This window comes from Lissotriton helveticus, chromosome 8 (genome assembly GCF_964261635.1).
Source record: "Lissotriton helveticus chromosome 8, aLisHel1.1, whole genome shotgun sequence".
In the NCBI taxonomy this organism is placed as follows: Eukaryota; Metazoa; Chordata; class Amphibia; order Caudata; family Salamandridae; genus Lissotriton; species Lissotriton helveticus.
Genome location: NC_136069.1, coordinates 183,498,819 through 183,519,831, shown reverse-complemented (window position 1 = coordinate 183,519,831; position 21,013 = coordinate 183,498,819). Strand labels below are relative to the sequence as shown.

The 21,013-nt window shown below is 48.8% G+C and overlaps 1 protein-coding gene across 3 annotated transcripts in view; it reads left to right on the top strand.

Annotated features, from left to right (window-relative positions):
• Positions 1–21,013, top strand: part of LOC144772494 (E3 ubiquitin-protein ligase TTC3-like) — a 1,119,388-nt gene that overhangs the window by 965,515 nt on the left and 132,860 nt on the right. For all 3 annotated transcript variants that reach the window (XM_078656860.1, XM_078656861.1, XM_078656859.1), the window contains exon 40: positions 20,218–20,311. In XM_078656860.1, the coding sequence (XP_078512986.1) occupies positions 20,218–20,311 (94 nt within the window). The remainder of the gene's footprint in view (positions 1–20,217; positions 20,312–21,013) is intronic.

The following is a 21,013-nucleotide window of genomic DNA, read 5'->3' as shown; positions in this document are numbered from 1 at the left end:
AATCCTGACTGGGATGGGTCGAGGAATGCGGTCAGCTTTTTATTGACGGTCTTTTCGATGACTTTTGCAGTGAAGGGAAGAAGAGAGATGGGGCGGAAGTTCTTGAGGTCTTTAGGGTCCGCTGTGGGTTTCTTCAGTAGGGCATTTATCTCTGCGAGCTTCCAGCTCTCTTGGAAGGTGGGGGACGTGAGGGAGTTGTTTGATGTTCCGGAGGTGGGGTGCGATGATGGTGTCGGCTTTGTTGAAGATGTGGTGATGGCATGGATCGGAAGGAGAGCCGCAGTGGATGGTGTTCATATCGTGGGTGGTGTCTTCAGTGCTGATGGGAGTCCAAGAGCTGAGGGTGGTTGTAGGAGGCGTTAGTTCGGTGGCGGAGTCTGGGCGCCGAAGCTGTCGTGGATATCGGCGATCTTGCGGTGAAAGAACGTGGCGAGGGAGTTGCAAAGGTCTTGCGATGGTGTGATGTCGCTGCTGGCGCTGGGGTTGGAGAGCTTTTTTACGATGCTGAAGAGTTCCTTGCTGTTGTGTGTGTTGTTGTCCAGCCGCTCTTTGAACGATGTCTTTTTGGTGGTGCGGATCAGCTGGTGGTGGTTGCGAGTGGCATTTTTTAGGGCTGTCAGGTTTTCTGTCATCTGTTCAAGGCGCCAGGTTTTCTCGAGGGTTCAGCAGGATTGCTTTGATTCTTTGAGGTCGTCGGTGAACCATGTGGCTTTCCTGCTGCTGGGCTTGCCTGGAGGGTTCTTCAGTTGTGCAAGGGTGTCGGCGCAGTTTATGATCCACTATGTGAGGTTGCGGGCTGCGTCGTTGGTGTCAGCAGTGTTAATTGGTGGGTTCTGGCTCAGTGATGTGGTTAGCTGGTCTGTGGTGACTTTGCTCCAGCATCTGCGGGGAATCTGTTGCGGGCGGTGGTGGGATGTGGTCTTCTTAAAGGTGAAATGGATGCAGCTGTGGTCGGTCTAGTGTAATCCGGCGGAGTGGCTGAAGGTAATGTGGCCGCTGGCAGAGAAGATGGGGTCGAGCGTGTAGCCAGCGTAGTGGGTGGGGGTGTTCACCAGTTGCTTGAGTCCGAGGTTGGCGAGCAGGGTGGTGGTGTTGTTGTCATTGTTGTTCTCCAGGTGTAAGTTCATGTCCCCTAGGAGGATGTAGACTGATGAGGCGAGGGCGTGCGGGCTGATGAAGTCGGCGATGGCTTCACTGAATTGTGTGCGTGGGCCCGGGGGTCTGTAGATGAGGGTACGCGGGCCGTAGGCTTATAATATAAAATCCCTAACAACTGTGAAAAAAAAAAAACGCCCCTCGTCCCATTCTTGTCAGAACCTGTTTCAGAAACGCCCACTCCACCGAATCAAATGCTTTTTCCATATCCAGGAAAACAGCGACCACTTTGTTCTCCTGCCAAACGTGCTGCATCGTGCCAAACACAGTATGTATGTAATAACTTAGATTTCTAGACGGTATAAATCCCTCCTGTTCTGGGGCGACTAGGATGTGTGAAATAAGTGCCAGTCTGGGAGCTAATACTTTGGCGAACATTTTTGAATCCACATTAAGCAAGGAGAGAGGGCGGAACGAACTGCATTCATCTGGGGGTTTACCCGGCTTAGGGATGGCGACCAGAAGGGGGAGAGTACCCGTAACACACATATCCTCAAACAGGGCCACAAGGTGAGGGAGCAGCAGGTCCCAAATGTTTTATAGAAAGCTACCGTCAAGCCATCGGTCCCCGGGGCGCTACCTGCTTTCATACCACCCAAAGCCTCAGCAATCTCATCCCTCTCTATAGGGTGCATAAGGAGTTCCCTATGCATATCAGGGAGGAATGGGAGCCGTATATGCTCCAGATACTCCGTTATCTGCTCATCCGCCCCCTCAGACCGGGACCTGTACAGGTCAGAGTAATATTGTTTAAAACGGTCAGCCACCTCCTTTTCATCCGTCAGTAGGTTCCCGTCAGCCGCTCTGATTTCAGAGACCTGAGTCCCACTACGCCGTGCCTTCATCAGCCGTGCCAATACGGAGCCCGGTCTGTCTCCCTCCCCATATGACCTGGCCGTTGCGTACTTGCCTAAATCCCTCACCTCACTGTCTGCTGCGTCATGATATTCCTCCAACAGTGACTTAATCTCCCTGTCCAAAGTGTCTCCCCCTCCGGCAAGCTGACGCTGCTCGAGGTCCTTAAGTTTCGACTCCAAATCAGACAGCCTCTTCCGTATAGCTTTAAGTACTCCCGAGTGTTTAGCCATCGCTATCCCTCTAATGTAGACTTTAAACATTTCTCAGACGGTCTGAATGCTATCGACTGAGCCGACATTGGTATTAAAAAAAGTCTCTATAGCGTCAGCCATTTCCTCCTTAAAATTCGGATCTAGTAAGGAGTACGGTGGAAATCGCCACGTGAATGGCGGCAAGCTCTTCTTAGGAGAATCTAAAACCAGCACTAGCGGAGAATGGTCAGAAAGCGTGTGCGGCAATATCACACACTGTTGAACCTGATTCAAGAATGAGGTGGAAGCAATCCAATAATTTATGCGTGTATGTAAGTTGTGGTACGCTGAATAGAGTGTGTAGCCCCCCTACCACTGCTTCGCATCCGCCACACGTCACACAAGTCCATACAGACCATAACTTCCTCTAGCTTTCTTGCAGCCGCCACAGGGCCTCTAGGAGGGCCAGCTGATCTGTCTAGCTCCGGGTGTCTAACCAAATTATAGTCTCCTCCCCACAGGATCCGGGCATCACCATATTGTCTAATATTTCTAGCAATATCCCCAAAGAACTCAGGGCAGTCGTAGTTGGGGCCATACACATTAACAATAAGCAAGTCTAAGCCCCGACCTAGGCATTTAGATATAACGTATCTGCTCTCCGGATCAGTCTGTAGTTGTGTAAGCTTAAATGGCGTCCTGGGGTTAATCCAGGTTAAAAAGCCCCTCGCGTGGGTGGTGAACCCCGCCGAGTTTATGTTCCCTTTCAGTCCTCAAAACCGCAGCATAGGGCTCGTCTGTAGGAGGTGCGTCACCTGCAGGAGCGCAACATCCACATTCTGTCGATTTAGATAGCTCAGCACCTTCTGCAGCTTGCAGTAGTCATTAAGTCCCCTAACATTCCAGGTCATTACTCGTAGACAACTCACCATACCCTGGGCGTCCTGTGCATTACGTGACATTATCTTCGTAGATAAGGCATATCGTGGAAACAGACTCGCTGTGTTCTAGCGGCGGATGTACCATAGTCATGCCCAACAACAACAACCTCCCTTGGAAAACAACCACTCCTCCCTCCTCCCACAGTAGACCCCTCCCCCTCAGCACCCTCTCCCCCCACCCACAGCAGTCTCCCAGTGGCCATGTCCATAAACACAAACATTTCAAATATACAGACCGGACTTGTCCCAATGTTTCATCACTCCGAGACAGTAGACCCTCAATAGGCGTCGGGATCTCCGCCAACATATATTCTGATCCAGGGAGCAGCGCGTCTGTGAGCCTCCCCCCACATCTTCCCGTCTCACCCCTGCCAGCTAATGTCTTCTCAGTCATCGTAGACTCATAGTCTGTGCAGGTCAATTCTGATCATCCAGCGTGCCACCTTCTGACTCCTCACGCTGGGATCTCGCCGGGCTACTGCAGGGCTCCTCAGCCCAGGATTTAATCGCCTGCTGCAGCACTTTGGGGTCTGTGAAGATGTGTGAACGACCCTGTCTGTTAACCCTTAATTTTGCCAGATAAAGCATGGCGTAATCAACACCAAGATCTCTCCGTTGCTTTTTCAGGGGAACAAAGTGTCTGCACGCCTCCTGCATGCGGGCTATGAAATCCGGGTACAGTGATAGTTCGGAGCCCTCATATCTCAGGACCTTCTTTTCACGGGCCATGTGAAGCACTGCATCTCTATCACGATAGTTCAATAGCTTCGCGATGATCGGCCTCGGCGGGCCCCCAACCGGCGGTCGCGGCCCCAGGGAGCGGTGCGCCCTCTCCACCACAAACATCGTGGAAAACACTCCATCCCCAGCAGTGTTACCATTAGCTTCTCGACAAATTGCTCCATATTGCCCGTGGTGGTCGTCTCCGGCAATCGCGTGATTCGAAGGTTGCATCTGCACGAGCGCGCTTCGAGGTCCTCCGTCTTGTCCTGGAGAACTCTCAATACCTTCTCCAGCTGCTTGTGTCCCGAGTCAAGGGTGGTGTGTGCCTCCTCCACCTCTGTAAGGCGTCTTTCAGACATATCGAGTCTTTCCGCAGGCTTATCGAGCAGCTCCACCATTCGGTCCATCCTGTACGTCAGGGCGTCTATTTTGGTGCCCAGCGACGCAATGCCACTCTGTAGTGATTTCTCCATAGATTAAAGTATAGTCCGTATGTCTGTGTCCGATTCGTCGCTCAGAGGAGGTGTGGGCCGGGAGGCTTCGCCCTACATGGCATCATGTGATTTGGATCTCTTCTGGTCAAAGGAGAGTTTGGGCTGGGTTTTGTCCCTCCTACCCATGGTCGCTGAGTCTTGGCACCACTCGTAGCGGAGTCTCCGGGAGGTCCTCTACACACCTATCAAGGCTTACGTGGACTATATGTAGAAGGCCACGTCGCAGTCGCTATGTCCACAAGCGGTATTTAGCTTGTGGAATTGCTTGCCTCCTGTAGTTTCCTCAGGGCTAAGTGTTGCGTTACTTCGGTGCGTGATCTTATGAAGGCGGTGCCCCCGCGGCTTGGCAGGCCCTGCCAATCAGCCCTCACTAGGCCCGAGGAGGATCACTGTGTCCAAGCACCCCAGCACTGGGCGATCAAGTGCTCCTGCCCCCGCCTGATCTCAGACGTTGTGAACATTCCTGCAGGGGCGGTGCGCTCGTAAAACCCGCCCCCGTCCTCTGCCACCAGGCGCCGTCTCGCACTCCCCTGCCCGGTCCTTCGCGTTGAGCAAGATGGCGCTACCCCTGCGTCCAGCGCGCTGATCTCAGGGCGGCGGGCAGGCAGACCACAGGGAACTACTCCCATAGTTGGGGGCCTCTCAGTCCTCTTCCCGCTATACGCCTCTAGCCTCCGAGGAGTACAAGCATCCTGCCACCATCGGCGTGTCCTCTCCATGTGGCAGCCTCCTCCTCCCCGTCCTGGTCAGCGCGTGTTGTCTCTGCCTCTCCCCCTCAAAAGGATAATTGACAAAGAAAGAATGGTGTAAATCACAGCCATTATTGCACAGTTTCCCCTTCTGCTGCCTTTTTGTATTAATCCATCTGATTGCCTCCCGATGACGCTCATGGCACGTAGTAAAGTAAGGTCCAGTTGAGAAAGGGTGCGTAAGAGGCAACGCTCCCTGAGCGATCCATTGCTCGTAATGGTTTAACCCAACAATCATTGTGAAAAGATACTCCTCCTCATCGTCAATGCTGTCCTCTGCACACCACATACCTCTATGAACCTGCTTGACGGCTTATAGCCGTTCTAAAAATAGAAACATACTCAAAGCAAATGCTATAGTTAATGGAGGAGCCCTACGTTGTTTAGTAATAATCAGATTGCACCTCTTTACATCCAAAGCGCCCGCCTGAATGAGCATCTGATGCCCTTCCCCACCTTGTCTCAGCCGACATTATCTTCTGCCAAGAGGATTACAATAGTGTCAAAGAGCCCGAACCCCCCATATGTTAGGAACCAATGCATCACAACTTATCCCTCCATGTTATTTGAACCTAATTCTCAGTAATTGCCTCATCCAGACTGTGAGAAAGTGCCCTCTTTCTGCATGGTTGCCCCGACTTTTTGCTGAACTGCTGATGTACTTTGACTGAGTGTGCCCTGTGTTCCTGCAAATCAGGTACCCAGGGTCTATGCTCTTTCCCTAAAACTGCATTGAAGACCAAACCCATTTGGCACTCTCTGGCCACAGGTCAGCCCCTGGTAAATGGTACCCCTGGTACCAAGGGCTTTGTGACCAGCCAGGGAAGGCCTCTATGGGCTGCAGCACTTATTGTGCCACCCTTAGAGGTCCTGTAACGTTACACTCACACACTGCCTTTGCAGGCTGTGTGTTTTGGTGCAGAACAAAGTGAAGAGTCGAAATGGCACACATGCATGTGTGCCATGCCTACAACCCACTGCCCTGGCATAGATCAGTCACCCCTCTAGCTGGGTGCACTAAAGCAGTGGTGAGGGTACAGGTGCATGAGCCCTGTACCCCTACAGTGTCTAAGTCAATTCTTAGACATTGTAAGTGCAGTGCTGCCATTAAGAGTATATGGTGCTTGGAGTTTGTCATTATGAACCTCCACAGTACTATAATGGTTGCACTGAAAACTGAGAAGTTTGGTATCAAACTTATCAGCACATTAAACCCACACTGACGCCAGTGTGGGATTTAATGACAAATGCACACAGAGGGCATCTTGGAGATGCCCCCTGAAAAATGACCTAACACAAGTGTCCACGCTGAGTGGCTGATTTCAGCTGCCACCACCAGACATGTTTCTGGACCCCTGGGTCGAGAGCCTGCTGCTCTCGGGCCTGAAACAATGCACACCTTGAGACGAGGTGCTAAGCCTCCTCCCCCAGAATGGGCAGGGTCCACGAAGGAGAAGCTCCAAGGCCTGTCATCTTTTTGAGCTTCCCCAGGTCTCTTGCTGCTTTCAGGAAATGGCCCCCACTGGTTCTGACCTCCACCTTGGGCCGGAGAATCAGCGGGAAACCCAAGTGAGAAAGAGAGGTGTGCCCACCTTCGCCAACCCCACCCATCAGGTGAGGGAGGCGAGGTGAAGCACAACACTCAGTCCCTGCCATCTTGCAGATGAGGGACCCTAACTAACCAGAGTGAGGCATATGCCCCCCTCCCACTGAAGGGTGGCATAATAAGGGGTGTACCCACCCCAAGGAAGGGACCCATTGGTCCCAACCTTTATTTAGCTGAAACACCCCTAAATCTAGTATTTAGGGGAGGCGCTAGGGGGCGCACAGCGGAATGGCTGCCTGAACCGCAGCTCTGCCGGGCGACCGCAGGCAATGTGAGAGTTTGCCACTTTAACCCCCTCGAACCCACTCTCCGAGCATATGTACATGTGGGCGAACATGAGCTGCACCGTCCGGTGAGGTGATGTTCACACACTTTGCGGCGGAAAATGATTTTAGCCGAGGGGCATGTGGCGACCGGTCGCTTGCCTGACAAAATGGCCGGCGGCACTGAGCGACCGTCGGACTAATGCAGGGATAGCGGCATGAGACCAGCGTACTACAGCAGCGGGCTACCACACAGGGTAAGCTGTAGCCTTGTCCACCAGAATCGCCGGGCCAAGCTGCCTCCACCTACCTTGTACGGCAGGTTATCACAACAGGAGCGCCGGACAAGTGCCTGACAAGATGGCCGCGCGGTGTGACAGGGTACGGAGATTGCTGCCTTCGCGCCTTGAGACTCGGACTGCGCGGGTCGGATCTCTCAGGCTGGCGGATAAATGAAGATCGATGCTGCCGGGGACTAGCACTTGCTCCTAACTTTCAGAGGGCACACTGCCAATTCCTGCGACTTTACATTGACGCAGATCGGCCAGGTCGGCACCGGAAGCATACGCAGCATAGACGGCGGGGAGCTCGAAGAGACGGCTGAGCCTCAGTATCCTGCGCTATATGGTGGGGTGAAGAGCCCAATACAGGTACTACCCATCCTTCCTGCACCGGGTACTACCGGGTACTACCCAACCTTATTGCACCGCATTGTTGAAGTGGGGTCCTGACCTCAAACCCCATTACCCACAAGGCCTGAGGGGTAATTTTCACGACGCTGATCCTCAATAGCGGTGGCAGTGGTGCTTGTAGCAGTGGAGCGCCCAGGGAGGTGAATCACGGCGACTGCAGTGAGAACCACAAGGGCGTCTGGGCCCGTTTGCAGGAAAGTGACATCCCCATCCACGAACATGGGGAAACCGGATAAGCAGCAGCCTAAGATCTCCTTCGACAACAGGAAAGCGGCAAAATCCACGGAGGAAGTGTTAGAAAATGGTGGCGCGGCTGAACTTACGCCTAACAGCAACATGGAGAAGATCCTATTGGCGATACAATCTAATCTGCAGGATATCAACGGTAAGCTGGACAACCTAACTTGCAGGATGGATGGCATGGCCGCAAGGCAAGAAAAACATGGCGAGAGGTTGGATGAAGCCGAGACTAGGATTTCAGCCGTTGAGGACGAAGCGCGTGCCTCCACCTCCAAATGCGCTGGCATGGAAAGAATCCTGGAAGTGATAAGAGCGAAGGAGGAGGATTTGGAAGCGCGCTCGAGGCGCAATAACGTGCGTATCACGGGCCTGCCGGAGACGACGAACACGGGGAGGATGGAGAACTACATCGAAGGCCTGTGCAAGGATCTTTTTGGGGCGGAGGCCTTATCACCGATCTTCATAGTGGAGCGGGCACATCGATCGCTGGCCCCCAAACCGCCACCTGGTGCCGCACCTAGACCGATCGTGGCGAGGATCCTAAACTATCGTGACAGAGACACTATCCTCCGGCTCGCACGAGAGAAGGGTAAAATACAACATCAAGGCAACTCCCTGGAGTTCTACCCGGACCACACTGTAGCAGTACAACAGGCCCGAAAGGAGTATGCGTCAGTGAAGGCTAAGCTGCGCGATTTGAACATTGCGTACTCCATGTTATACCCAGCACGGCTCCGAGTGGTGTGGAAGGAGAAGGCACTGGTGCTACCTACGCCCAAAGCGGCCCTGGATTTTGTTAAAAAGGCACAGCGGGAAGCGCGAGCGGAATCGCAAAATGAGCAACAAAGAGACTCAGACTGATGCCGCTGGTAATGTCCCTCATCTGAAGGCGGTGAGTTATAGTATGCTGTTGACGAATGTGTGTTGCCACATGTTCACTTACGCCTGAACTGTGCAAAGACGAATGCCGGATCCGCAGGGCGGATCAGTTAGATGGTGATGCACTGCTTATATATTTAAGGGGCTGCCACTCATTGCGGTATAAGGATTTGCTACAATTCCTCATGTTTCTCCTCTGACTGTTTCCTGTAAGTGCACATTAAATACAGACACGCCTGGCGGCTCATATACGCTGGAAAACCAGCAGTGTGGTGGTGATTTTCGGGCACATGGGATTGTGAGTGCAGGAGAGTAACCGGAGTGGGAGCGAGATGCACCATGCGCAGCACAGACTAGGGGTGTGACGCCCGACAATTGCACACCCACTCCTGCAAGACTCAAATGTGCAGCCTAAAGACAATGATGAGACTGCCGCAGGGCGCACACTAAACATTGAACATGAGGAGAAAAGTGCGGAAGCCGCCGTCGGCAGCAGTTGTAGAATTGATATGTTGCCCTATACCACTGCAGATGCTCGGGAAATACTAGGCGCTGCTTGGAGAGGGGAGGGGAGGGCGGCGGAGGATCACATAACTCACGCATATACACAGTTTACATAGTGTCGCCTGCACCCATATTCTGGGTGACGTAGTGTGCACCTGGCGGTCCTCCCTGAGGGTAATACCCAACACGAGTTCTGAATATGGGCACTGAGTTGAAAGTTTTCTGTTTATGGGGCGGGTGCTCAGAGGGGATATGGCTTCGGCAGGTTGGGGATGCTGGAGTGGGTGGGTTAAGGGAGGGGGGGTTATTTGTACGTTTACATAGACCGACAGCACTGTCTCTGGATATGTTATTTGTTTCTCCACCGGAACTGCCTACCACAGATATAGAGGTTTATTATGCGAAGGAAAGGAGCGTATTGATTGCACCATGGAACTATATGAAAATGTTATGTTTTGCATTATCTGCTGTTCATGGGTTCTAGAAATACGGACAGGAGTAGCTTGAACGTTCTTACCTGGAACATCCGGGGATTTTCAAGACCTCAGAAAATCAGACAGATCTTTGCCAGTCTTACTAGATGGAAGGTGGATGTGGCGTTTCTGCAGGAATCACACCTTGCACCCAACACTCACGCACATCTGGGAGCGAGGTGGGCTGGGTCCGTGTACAGGGCTTCATATTCGTCCTACTCTCGTGGGGTGATAGTATTGATAAGGAAAGGTGTGGAATTCGAAGCACAACAGGTCACACAGGATCCATATGGCAGATACGTGGTAATAACAGGCACTTTAAGGGGCCAGCGTGTGACGCTACTTAACGTATATGGACCAAACACCGAGGCACCGGACTTTTTTAGGGAAGTCTGGGATCACTTGCAGAAACATGCTAACACGCACATACTGTGTGGGGGGGACTGGAATATGACACTGCAGGACGGGATAGACCGTTCCTCTAATTCATTGGAGCCGCATAAGCAATCGAGACAAATGGTAGACCACATGATGAAGGATTTAATGTTAGCGGATCTCTGGAGGCTGCAACACACTGACACGCCAGGCGCCACTCACATCACAGCATATCACAATAGCTGGTCCAGATTGGATTACTGGTTGGGTTCGAGGGACTGGGCCTTGTGGGTTCGTCAAATACAGGTGTTGCCCCGTACATTATCAGACCACAATCCGGTCATGCTGCAAGTGGACATTCCACGATACACCCCTCCCCCCTTCCAGTGGCGATTCAATTCCCGTGCTCTTTCAGACACAGTATATGTAGACACCATTAAGACAGCAATAAAAGACTATTTTGATATTAACACACAGACGACAGACGACCCGTGCCTACTTTGGGAAGCGTTCAAAGCCACGATTAGGGGTGTATGCATTGGCACCACCATAGGGGTGCTAAAAGACATCAGGAATCAGATCCACCGTTGCGAACAACAGATGAGAGATCTGGAAGTACAGTATGAGACGACTAAGGATGTTTCATTGCTGCCTAGATTACGCGAGATGCATACTGAGCACGCAGAATTCCTGGAGTCTGAAATAAAGTACCTGGATCGCCCACATGTGGCTAGAACCTTTGGAGAAGGGGGAAGGCCGGGGGCGCTGCTGGCTCGGAAAATTTGTGAGGGAAGGGGGCAATCAGCGATACTTAGAATTAAAACCAAGGAGGGTATATTGCAAACACACTCAGCGGACATACTGCAATGTTTTGTAGACTCGTTCGGCTCACTATATAAATCACAACCCACAGCACCAGAGGAGGAAACGAACGACTACTTACACGACGTAGCGATTGGGTGGCTGTCGGACGGGCACCGGGAGTTCCTGGCCAGGCCCATAACGGTGGAAGAGGTCACTGAAGTAATATGCTCCTTGCCAAATGGAAAGGCACCGGGCCCCGACGGGTACACCGCTGAATTCTATAAACAATTCGCGGACAGGATAGCTCCTCATTTGGTGGAAATGTATGGTGCCTCCCTGGAGAGATCGCTACTTCCCCCATCACTGCGAGAAGCAATGATTATCGCCCTGTTAAAGCCGTCCAAGGACCCAGAGGAGTGTGACTCCTATAGACCTCTCTCCCTGATCAATGTGGATTCGAAAATTCTCGCCAAACTCATAGCAGGACGACTATCCCCCTTGATGACCCGACTGGTCCTTCCGGATCAATCTGGGTTTGTACCCACCAGATCGACTGCACATAATACTAGGTCCTTATTTGCACTCTCACACTACCTGCAACCCTCGGTTAAAACGGTGGCTGTCATGCTGGACGCCGCCAAGGCATTCGATTCAATTGAATGGCGTTACATGATTACGGTCCTGCATAGAATGGGGTTTCCCAAGCGGTTTGTGCAATGGGTCTCTCTGCTTTACACACGACCGCGCGCCAGGGTCAGAATAAATGGTTATGTCTCAGAGCAGTTTGATATTGAGCGTGGTACAAGGCAGGGCTGTCCACTGTCGCCACTGCTGTTTGCGCTGGCACTGGAGCCACTGGCGTGCATAGTGCGACAGAACTACAAGGAATCGGCGCTGAGATTTGTGGCCAGACCTCTCCACATTTCATTATACGCGGACGACATGTTACTATACGTCCGAGACCCGGAAACCCACTTGAACCCGCTGCCTAGGGAATACATCCGGTTTGGCGGGCATTCGGGGCTAGCGATCAACTGGGCTAAATCCTCTATAATACCCCTCACTGACACTACATTGTCCTTTGCAGTAGACTTTCCGTTGGAATGGCAGCAAGAACCGATTAGATACCTAGGAGTTATGTATCACAGGGATCCGGATGAGGTTCTACGAGCGAACTATGGGGTGGTGCTCTCTAAACTGGAAGACAAAATTCAACGCTGGATTCATTTACCGCTATTGCTAGCTGATAGAATAGCTATAGTCAAAATGAACGTGCTACCCAAGTTGCTCTATATGTTTAACAACATACCGATCACGCCACCACAGGCAGTATTCCGCCGTGTGAATTCCTTGGTGCGGACTCTGATATGGGCGGGCAAACAAGCTCGTATTGATTTGCAAACACTTACATTACCATTCGCGCAGGGTGGGTTCGGTGTGCCGGACTTCCTCCTCTATTACCTCTGTGCGCAGGCACAGTATGCAGCGTATTGGTACCATGCGGTCCCGTATCTCACACACACAGCTATAGAGGAGGATGATGCATATCCGGTTCCTCTCTCTGCAATAGTCACGCATACGAGACCGCCGCTACATGCAAACGATATCAATACTGTAGACACGACGGTTAAAGCGTGGCACAGGCTTGGACAATTGGCTCATAAGGCCCCGCTCTATGCACCAGCCATGCCGTTGCAACATCATCAGGCCTTGTCTGTAACTGGGGAAAAGGTTGGGATGTCTTTGCTGAGTAGAGCTGGGATTGACAGACTGGGTGATGTGTTTAAAGAGGGCACGTTCATAGGTCTAGACCAACTGCACTATATTCAAAATCAGACTCCTATGTTTCGTTTCACATACTACAGATTGACCAGAGCATTGAGGGAGCACTACCCGACGTTCCCACAGGAACCAGAATGCCTTGCACCATTACAACTGATAATTACCTCTAATGATCTTTCACATTTGGTGTCCAGATTATATACGGCAGCGCAATCAGAGGTAGCGGGGAATACTCAGAAGGCTAAAGGGCGGTGGGATGCGTTGATGGACACACCATTGACAGATGAGGAATGGAGTAGCACCTGCGCTTTAACACAGATACTGACGCCTACCGGCAATTTAAGGATTATTCATTTTACATTTCTTCATCAAATATATTATACACCGTCGAAATTGCTCAGGTTTGGGTTGAACGAGGAAGACAAATGCAAAAGGTGTGGCAGGGAGGGGGCGGACTTTGCACATCTGGCCTGGGACTGCGCAGGGGTGGCGAAATACTGGGGGGAGGTTACAGACACACTAGCGGTGATACTGGGAGAGGTGGTGCAGTGCACGCCCAAGATCTGTCTGCTGGGTATTGTGCCACAATTCAGGGCATTAAAGCGCAAGTTCTGTGCAATTGCTTTGCTACTGGCGAAGAGACAAGTGGCGCAATGTTGGAACAGCCGCAAAGTGCCGACGAGGAAAACGTGGCTCTATGATATGACCATATGCCGTGACAAACTGCAAACATATGAGGAGCAATTGCCGGCTAAGTCCAGGCCGAAGGACATTTGGTGTTTTCTAACAGACGACCTCACCTCACTGCAGGACAGTGAGGAGGACTAGCTCTCTTTTAATTTCAATCTAACAGGGATGGTGTATGAGGCGCAAGCCCGTGTCTGATGGTGGCAAACTCTTGGTGGGCATGAGAACTATTATCACAATTGTTGTTTAGAATGTGTACGATGGAGCTGTGAGGTCTTAGTTGGGGTATGTTGAATTTCTGTTTTCCTTTCTATGAAAATGTTAAACGGTGAGACTCAAGTAATGTGTCGGCTTGTGGACCTACAGAGGATGTGTGGGGAGGCTCGAATTTGTAATACTGTGCTATTCTTCATGACACAAGCGAATTATGACAGAGGATAATACCAACGTAGCGAGCCGGCCCCAGGGTTGTAGGCTCATGCTGTGTAAAAAATCTTGTTGCTAATAAAGGTCTTACAAAAAAAACAAAAAAAAAAAATCTAGTATTTATGGGGCACCCCGAAGCTTGCCTCCTCGGACAAGCAACGACCAAGAAGAAAAGAAGAATGACCGAACAACCGTGCCGAAGCTAAGAAGAGGAGGACGCCCACCAACTTGACCTCAGCCCTACTGGCCTGTCCCCACCTCCAATCTGCAGAAGCAAACCTCCGGGGTGTCCTGCACCCAGCAACCTCAAGAACCCCGACGACCTACCCTGCCTTCCAGGGAAAAGACTTTGTCGCCCTTGAGCATTGGATCTGTTCACCCACAGACTCCAGCTCCGGCAAAATCTGCGAGTTTGCACCACTCTGCACCCGTCGGCCACGGCCCGAGTTCGAGTGGCCCAACACCACGAGGAGCTCTCCCTGGCAATCCTGACCCGAGATCCAGCAATCCCTTACCTGCCTCAATCCTCCAGCCGACGCCTGCAGCCTCAATCCAGAAGGTTTCCCCAAGCGCGACCAGGAGCTGGTAAGAACATTAGACCCTAAAACACACCACTGCACCCGACGCCCCACGGCCTTGGGTGGCCCAACCAATGGTGTCTAGCCAACCCCCAGCATCCTAACTTACCTCTCCAAGTGATGGTTGCTCCCAGAAGACCTTCGTCCCGAGCCTGCAGTGTGTTTGCAAACCAGAGAATCTCATTGAAAGTAACAGGGCACCCGACGACAAAACAGCACCCTGCATCCGGACGCCCTTGTGCCACTGAGGGTGTAACTTTGGTTCAAACTTTAACCCTCATTTGCCCTGAGCTTACGTCCAGGAGCTGTCCCCATTGGATAACATTGGGCCTCAGCACTCTGCACCTAGCCGTCCTAGTGCTGCTGAGGGTGCTTTGAGAGTGCATCCTCGACCCTGGGTGACCCCTGAGTCTAAACCCAGAAATCTAACTCCCACAACAAAGGATTTACCTCTGAACCGATAACACTCTTTTTGCCCATAGGATAACATTGACTGTTTTCTATGAAAATGTTTTGAAGTGAGGAGTTAGAAAATCTATAAAAGTCTCTAAAACTGTAACCAAATAGCCAAAAAGCTTTTACTTACCTGTTTACAGGAAATGTCCCAGTGCCGTGTGTAAGAAAAGTAGTCTGTAAAGTAATTTTCTTGACATCCTATTGAAAAGTTAATACAAAGTATATGTACAATATTTCAAAGTATTGCATTACCAGTAATTCTACTGTAACCATACCAAAGTATATATATACAACTACAATTCAAAACTGTATTATTACTGCAAAGTATAAATCACTTACATGTGCCAGGCTTACTTGGTTCTAGGAAATAAAAAAATATTTTTATACAAAACCAATTGGTCTGAAATTCAGTCTTTGAGTGTGTGCAATCATTTGCTGATTGAGTGTGTACAACAAATGCTTAACACTACCCTCTGATAAAGCCTTACTGCTCGACCACCCTACCACAAATCAAGAGTAAGGTGCGATCTACTTTTACCTTTGCCTACCTTTCTGGTTCCACTGGTCTCTGTGCACACTATACCTCACTTTGGTATAGTATATACAGAGCCAGCTTCCTATACCAGCAGGGTCTCAACTCAAGATCAGCCACGATGAACGACCTTTACCCTAAGACACTGCACTAGAGAGATATGACACCCAACTCATGGAGCATAAAATATCCAACAAATCTATCAAATAATGCAAAAAAAGTTTTTAGAACACAACTTACTGAAATAACTTCTTGAAAAACTAATAGCCAATACCTACTAAGGCTCAAGCAACGACAATAAGAAAACTGACTGCATCTTCTACTCCAAACAACCTGCAAAATGGAGAAACATCTACCGCCTCTACCATCATGTTACAAAAACAATCAAAATTCCTTATGGAACTAAACTCACCACTGCCCCCTCCCAAAGCTTTAAAGGAGAAATCTTCATATCTTTTTTCAGGACGGGACTATACAAATTCAAGCGACAAACTATCACCTCACCATCTTTGTCCAACACTTCTCGTCATTTCTCACCTTTTTTTCACAAGAAGGCCCCGTCCCCCAACAACCCCCACCTCTTTGCCCTGGATCGTTAGCCAAGAACCTAGTCACCTCCTGGTCTCTACTGCCACACTATGTACCACTGCTACCCCCCACACACTCCTTAGCGAAGATCTCCACTGCACCGACTCTAGCTAACACCCACAACTTAACACAGACCACTGACTCTCACATTGGACACAATAGCCCCAGTTCAAGATATTTATCCATTGAACTTCTCACAAACACAACCCTGATGCCCAATGTAGATCCACCCAGCCCATTTAAACTCGCTACATTCCCAACCTTGATGACACTATCCTCCCCTCTTTTGAATATCAAGCGTCTTAAATTAACACTAAACCCGGCACTCATCCACCCATAAATAAAACAGGAAGCTTCCCAGACATCATTACCCTGTTCTTGAGACGAATAGAACAAAAATTTGATTGTCTAGCTATAGATATGTTCCATGTAAAAAATGACCTCGCGATCCAGGCCATGTTAGCACTCAATCCTTGTTTAGACAAATGGACTCCCCACAGAGGACCCCAAAGTCTCAGTCAGCCCATCTGCTGGACCTCCATTCCCATGAACCGTCTTTCCCACAGACCCTACTAAGCCCGCCACCCTCTATCTCCTGTGGAGGCAGAGTCCCTCTATGAATCATAAACCACAAAACCCCCACAAATAGACCGTAAGACTGTATCCAGAATCCCATTTGTAACAGGCACAAATAGACTCCCCCGAGCGATCATATCGCCTAGACCACCCTTTCAATGCTCTACCATTCACACAATACACTCCACAAATAATAACTACAGCTCCCTAACGTGAATGCTTCTTAACTGCAGATTAGCAGTTAAACACGCTCCTGATATAGTGGAAACTATACTTGCCGAAAGAATCAATCAATATTGCATTCCTTACGGAAACGTGGCTTAACGATCACTCAACACCTATACTTGGCCTGCTCACACCACTGGCTATTCAATTATCAGACATGACGGACCAGGTTGAGCAGGTGGAGGGTTAGCAATCATCCACAAAGAAGATACTCCGCTTAACACCCTAGAGACCATGAACCATGCGACTTTACAGTACCTTGGAGTCAAACTCACAACTAAAGGCCCCACACCTATCAATCTCCACACCATCTATCACCCCCCTGGTGATCGCATACTCTTCACAGAAGTGCTCACTGACCTAATAAAACAGTTCTCCCTAACTAATAACAATGGCGTCTTCCTAGGTGATTTAAACCTGTATTGGAATGACACTGAAGATTCCGCAGTCTTACGAACCTTCTTGAAATAAACCACCTAGAGCAATTCTGCAACAAACAGACCGACAATAAAGGCTCTAATTTAAATGCGACTATTACCAGAAGTGAACTTGTCGCCATACCATCCATCATGCCGATAGACTGGTCAGACCACTATCTAATACTATTCAATCCTATAGCCCACCCCTTATCCAACTCAGCCCCCCCAACAAACCTACGCATTGGGCAGGAACATCAAACACATCCCAATAACGGAGCTGGAATCCAAGATTAAAGCCCAACTAGAGTCGCAACCTCTCCTTTGCACTGTAGAGGACCTCACCGCCCACTATCTCACAGATTACCAATGTTCTTGACCAAATGGCACCGCTCAAACTAAAGCAAGCTGAAAGAATTTAATCTAGATCCTTGTACAACATTAAACTTAAGAAAGAGAGGAGACAACTAAGACATACTGAAAGATTATGGAGACAGAATCCCTCACCGGCACACCTCTCACTCCTAAGATCCAAAGGGCTCGTCTACCAAAAACACATATTTAGGGAAAAAGCCCCTTTCTTTCGCAACCAACTCAACCACTCGCAGAATCGACCTAGGGAGTTGTGCAACATAATCAAACTACCCTTGCACCACACCCAGAATAACAGCCACCAAAGAAATAGCTATCTTCTTCATTGACATATTTGCAAAAATTTAACAATTTCTTATCCAAGACACAAGTTTGTCATCCCAGACCACCTGGCCCATTAGCACCTAGGCCTGCACGGAATTACCCCCTCAAGACCGAACTAAGGGCCGAAGTGCCCCTATAAGAACCGAAGATGATGATTACCCACTACTGAAAAAGTGGACAGACCTCTAACCTATGACTGAAGGAGAACGAAATGTAAAACTTTTTATATAGATAGCACTCCAGTACAAGCTGTCAATTCATTCTGCTATTTGGGGGTAACTTATTCGGGTAATGGGAAATGGAATCTGGAACTTTCTAATGTCCGTTTAAAGATGACTAAGAATGCACATGGGGTTTTTAGATCCGCATCCAAATTGGGTAGCCTCCTGTAAAGGAAATGTTGACAATATATACGGCGAGATGTTTCGCAACAGTCCTATATGGTGCAGGGGTCTGGGGCTATCAATGCTGCCAGGCTCTGCAACAAGAAGAAAATGCCTTTTAAAAACGACTATTAAGCCTGCCACCTTTGGCATCTACTGAGCTAACACATCGGGAGGTGGATCTGGCATACCTGGCAGATTTGACTGCTGTGCGGCTGCTGCTAGTATGGAGATCTATATGGGCTAAAGACGAGACAGCCGTTACTAAATCTATAATCAAAGATTGTTTACTCCTTTAGAAAAAATCACACATCCTGTGGTTAAAATAGATGAGTGACCTATATAGCAAACTATTTAATATACTGATTTCCGAAAACCCGGGACATATGGCTTCTTTAAACAAAAGGGAAATCAAAGACTTATTCTTGGCATACAAAAAGAAACCCGAAGGAGTACTATAGAGAAACAGTCGACTTTTAAATGTTACCAATCAACTGAATTCAGAAGAAGAATCCAAGAATATTTGATTACAGTGACTAGATCTTCACATCGCTATGTACTGACTAGATTGAGATTAGGCATACTCCATCATCTAGTCACCTTCACAGTTATGGAAACATGCCCCCTGGACTCTACACCCTGCCTTTGTGATGAGCTTTCGAAATAAAGCACAGTGCACTTTATGCTCTTTTGTAACTTCTACTTGTATTTTAGATGTTTTTATCTGAAACCACTTTTTATAAAATATAATGTAAGATCGTATCATGCTGCTATGAACTTGCTTCTTGCTCTGAATGACCCAGAAATATGCTTTTAAGTTGTGTCATTCATTTTAAAAGCAATTAATGTGAAGAAAGGTATTTTCCTTGTTAATTGATCAAGAAATAGATATAATGCACAAACGTGTAATACTGTTATGAACTGCTCTTGTTCTTAAATGATTCTGAAATATGATATTATGACTGTGTTAGCTTAAAAACACACTATGAATTTTGTTCTTCATGATCATGGAATATGCCATTTAATTGTGTTATTAATTTTAGAAGTATATTTTTAGTTTTGGAATTGCTTTTTTGGTTGTACAATAAACCGAATAAAGTATATTGAATTGAATCGAATCGATTGAAGGCGAATTCTCCAATAAAATTGCGCTCATAAAGCTCACATTCCACAATGCTGAACCCCTCCACCCTAGTACAGAACCTCAAACATATCATCTCCCCATTTTGACCCAAAATCATGAACACCTCTCTTTCTTCAGCCTGTGTACCCAACTCAGTCCAACTAAGTCAAGTCACAACCATTCTCAAAAAACCGGGGCGGACCCCAGTGCCCTCAATAACCTCAGACCAGCCACCAACCTCCCTTTCCTAGCCAAAACAATGGAGAAGTGTGTCCAGCTACAACTCACCCAACACATAGAAGAATTTGACCTCCATGACACTTTTCAGTCAGGATTCAGAAAAGACTGCAGAGCTGAAACTTCTATGCCCAATTCTTGGCAGCCAGGCGTCCCTACCAAAACAGTATTTGCCTGCTGTTGAGGCACATTTGTGGCATGGTGTCCAGAGAGACATGTTGACCCTCTTTCTGCTCCCCTCAAGTCCTACTCTTTATTCTTTCTCTTGTCTTTTCTGCCATCTCAGTCTTTCTGCAGTAGCCAGCGGTAGCCAGATCAGAAAAGCTGAACTTTAACTACTTTTTGGTTTCAACAACAAGTCTTTTACCAGCCTATTCCAAGTGCTGTTACTGACATTGATGAGATGGATGATACAGTGAGATGGGTCTGCATTAAAATTGCTAGGCATAGGATTATAAGAGTTTAAAACCTAAAAATTGTACTCATGCTTATTTCTTTCCCTTCAAAGTATTTTATAAATCGCTGATTAGCCTGGTTTTAACATTTAAGGTGTGTTTTATTTTAGCATGCCTTCCTCTGCATTACCTCCGTTCACATCACAAAGTCTGTCCTGGAACAGTTACCATTCCAGCATTGAAAGAGAAATTTCAAACGTTAAGGTAAGCCTATTATAATTCCACAATTTTTGTTTCCTCATATATGGAGTTCGGTCTGAAAATTGGCAACTTTCAGAAATATGAGCACAATAATACACATTTTCATAAGACAGTATAAATACAGCTCTAAATAAACCTAGTTCCAGAACAATATAAATGAAGTATAGAACAATTCTCACGCAATGGATCTCAAAACTAAAATGCAGGACCTGTAACAACGCTTAATCAAGGCAGTGACCGCTGTGAAACATTTTCAAACTCCCCTTCAGAGATCTCTTTAAAAATGCGATGATCTAGAGAACAGATCTCGTAGGTAGAACATCCGCATTTGCAATCTGGAAGAGGACGAGGAGGGGCCGGATCTGGTGGTGTTCATACTTGGACTATTCTCAGAGTTGTTGGGCTCTACCAGCCTAAAGGTGAAAATAGTCAGAGTACATAGAGTGGGATCACCAAACTTAGGAGGAGGTAAGAGGCCAAGAGACGTACTGATAAAACTACTCTCTTTTAACCCCTTCGCCGTGGCGCGAATTGGGGTTGGGAAGGGCGCTCGGGTACCTTTGACGGCTCCCGGCCATCATAAATCACGGTGGGCATGTGCTCATGACGGCCGGGAGCCGTCAGAACTCCACCCACTGATTAATTCTCCCGCACAGGCAGGGAATTAACCACGTGTGGGCGTAGCGGCAACTTTCTGACGGCTCC